The following is a 2,271-nucleotide window of genomic DNA, read 5'->3' as shown; positions in this document are numbered from 1 at the left end:
CCCTACCCCCTCATATAACTCAATCGTCCACACACACAGTGGAATCCAAGCCTTACCAGTACTTGTACATAGCGCTGAAGATAATGGGTCTTCTCAGTATAGTGACGGTGCTGTACATGAGCGAGGTCTTCTTCCAGAAGATCTTTGTGACGAGGCCGTGGAAGGCTCTTTTTGTGAACTCGGATGATGATATACATCAGTGGTGGTTTATGTGGAAACAGGATCGGTGAGTGGCTTTTTCGTTGTTTTTTCATAGCTTTCTCGACAAATGCATGTATTTTTTTCTATTTTTAAACGATTCTACTTGTTATAAAACAACCAGAAAAAAAATTTGACGCGAAAATATCCAACCATTGAGCTAAAAATAATAAAATGAAATTAAGACCATTTTCGAGCGACTAAAACGCGACCGGAGTTGACATGAGACAATTGACGTCAATTGTCTTATTCCATTCATAACATACGCTCAGATATCACTTCAATGTAAAGCAAAGTATCTCAAGGTAAAAAGTCAAAAATCGATTCATTTTTATTATTCCTGGTACAAATAATAAATAACTTATATTATTTTTTAGGTATTCAATGGCGTATGGTGTTATATTCGCGAGTTTATACCTGCTCGCTCAGAGATACAACTTGGTGGACGACAACAACCACAGCAATCTGTTCACTCCGGGCCTCTCCCTCACAGCCACCCTGCTGGCCCTCATCGGCCTCGGCTCCTACGTCACCTTCACCTTCCTCTGCACCAACACCTTCGACTGCAACGAGATACACAGCTATGTAGCATTCTTACCCATAATCAGTTATATCATACTCAGAAATGTCTCCGGAGCTCTCCGGACAAAACATTCTAACCTCTTCGCTTGGTTTGGAACTATCACTTTAGAGTTATTCGCAAGTCAATCACATATATGGCTAGCGGCGGACACACATGGTGTTCTAGTATTGATACCGAGTGCTCCCATATTAAATCTTATTTTAACATCCTATATATTCATTTTCACCGCACATGAAATACATAAATTGACCTCAATAATACTGCCGTATGCGGTGCCCGATGATTGGAGATTGGTTTTAAGGAATTTTGCTATATTTCTAGCGATTTTAGTACCGATTGGCATTCATGATGGAATGTTCTAGCTTAGATACCGCTTTCATATACAGGGTGATTCTTAACGGGTAAACTTTGTATGAAGATGTCCATTAATCGCCCTGTATATTAAAGTTTTTTTGTTATTGTTATGTGTGATATTATTTATTAGTACAGTCAGCTGCTTAATTAATTTTAATGGTAACAGAACAGATATTCAAACGTGATAAAGAGAAAAAGTGAATTAAAAAGGTACTTTTTTACTTATTTACATATGTAACGAATTTTAGAGCCTGTCCCACCACTGGCTGGGCTTAAAAATGACGTCACTGTCAGTTAAAGGAACAAACTCCGATATTTCAATCACATATTTTACATATTCGATTGTTATCAGACGATTTACAATTTGGTGGGACAGGGCCTAAGAATTTTGTAAAGCAAACCGATTCATATTTTTGTAACCGAACGTGTACATAAATTTCGGTAATTATAAATGACTTATTTTTGCTTCAGACTGTTCATAAGATAAATTAGTACAATATTACATCTGGTAACGAACATTCCAGAATGTACGAAACGAAATTTTCATACAGTGGATGTATAACGGTGATTAAGATTGTCACTTTGATTTGTTTTGTTGTTTGTAGTATGAAGGAAGGCGTAAAACAACGTTTTTTTTCAGTCTGCTTTTAATATCAAACTAGCTGTTCCCGAAATTATAAAAATTTCATTTTATTGTTCACATTTGTTAAATTATCAAATGCAAATGTCAAAATGACATGACATGATGTCAATCATGGCAAGCTTGCTTCCTTGATGTTGGCAACAACTTATGGTCTCTTTCCCACAAAGGTTTTTATCTAAAATATTTACCCCCCTAAGGTTAATGTCGTCAAAATATATAGCCTAAAGCGTAACGTAACTGTAGGGCATTTCATTAAAGAAAGAATTATTAAAAAATATGCTGTAATTGCTGACATCTTAGGCTACAAAGAAGTGTCTTTACGCTTTATTATAATGGTATAGAGTATAGATGTAAAAAAGCATGTTTCATTTATTTCATAGAAAAACAATGTTCAAATTACAATTACCTTACATCTAAGAAGTTAAAATCAGTATTTTAGTAACAATTCAAATAAAATTGGAAAAGAAATAAATAAAGTTATTTAAGTGGTTTT

At 35.1% G+C, this 2,271-nt stretch overlaps 1 protein-coding gene across 1 annotated transcript; it reads left to right on the top strand.

Moving 5' to 3' along the window:
- Positions 1 to 6: 6 nt before the first annotated feature.
- LOC106101728 (probable O-acetyltransferase CAS1) lies at positions 7 to 1,855 on the top strand. Its single transcript, XM_013281048.1, has 2 exons — positions 7 to 226; positions 576 to 1,855. The coding sequence occupies exons 1-2, from the start codon at positions 84 to 86 to the stop codon at positions 1,141 to 1,143; spliced, it is 711 nt and encodes a 236-aa protein (XP_013136502.1). The 5' UTR covers positions 7 to 83; the 3' UTR covers positions 1,144 to 1,855.
- The last annotated feature ends 416 nt before the right edge of the window (positions 1,856 to 2,271 follow it).

Source organism: Papilio polytes, unplaced genomic scaffold (assembly GCF_000836215.1).
Source record: "Papilio polytes unplaced genomic scaffold, Ppol_1.0 DF823958.1, whole genome shotgun sequence".
Lineage (NCBI taxonomy): Eukaryota > Metazoa > Arthropoda > Insecta > Lepidoptera > Papilionidae > Papilio > Papilio polytes.
Note: the sequence above shows the minus strand (reverse complement) of the source record. Positions and strands in the feature narration are given on the sequence as shown.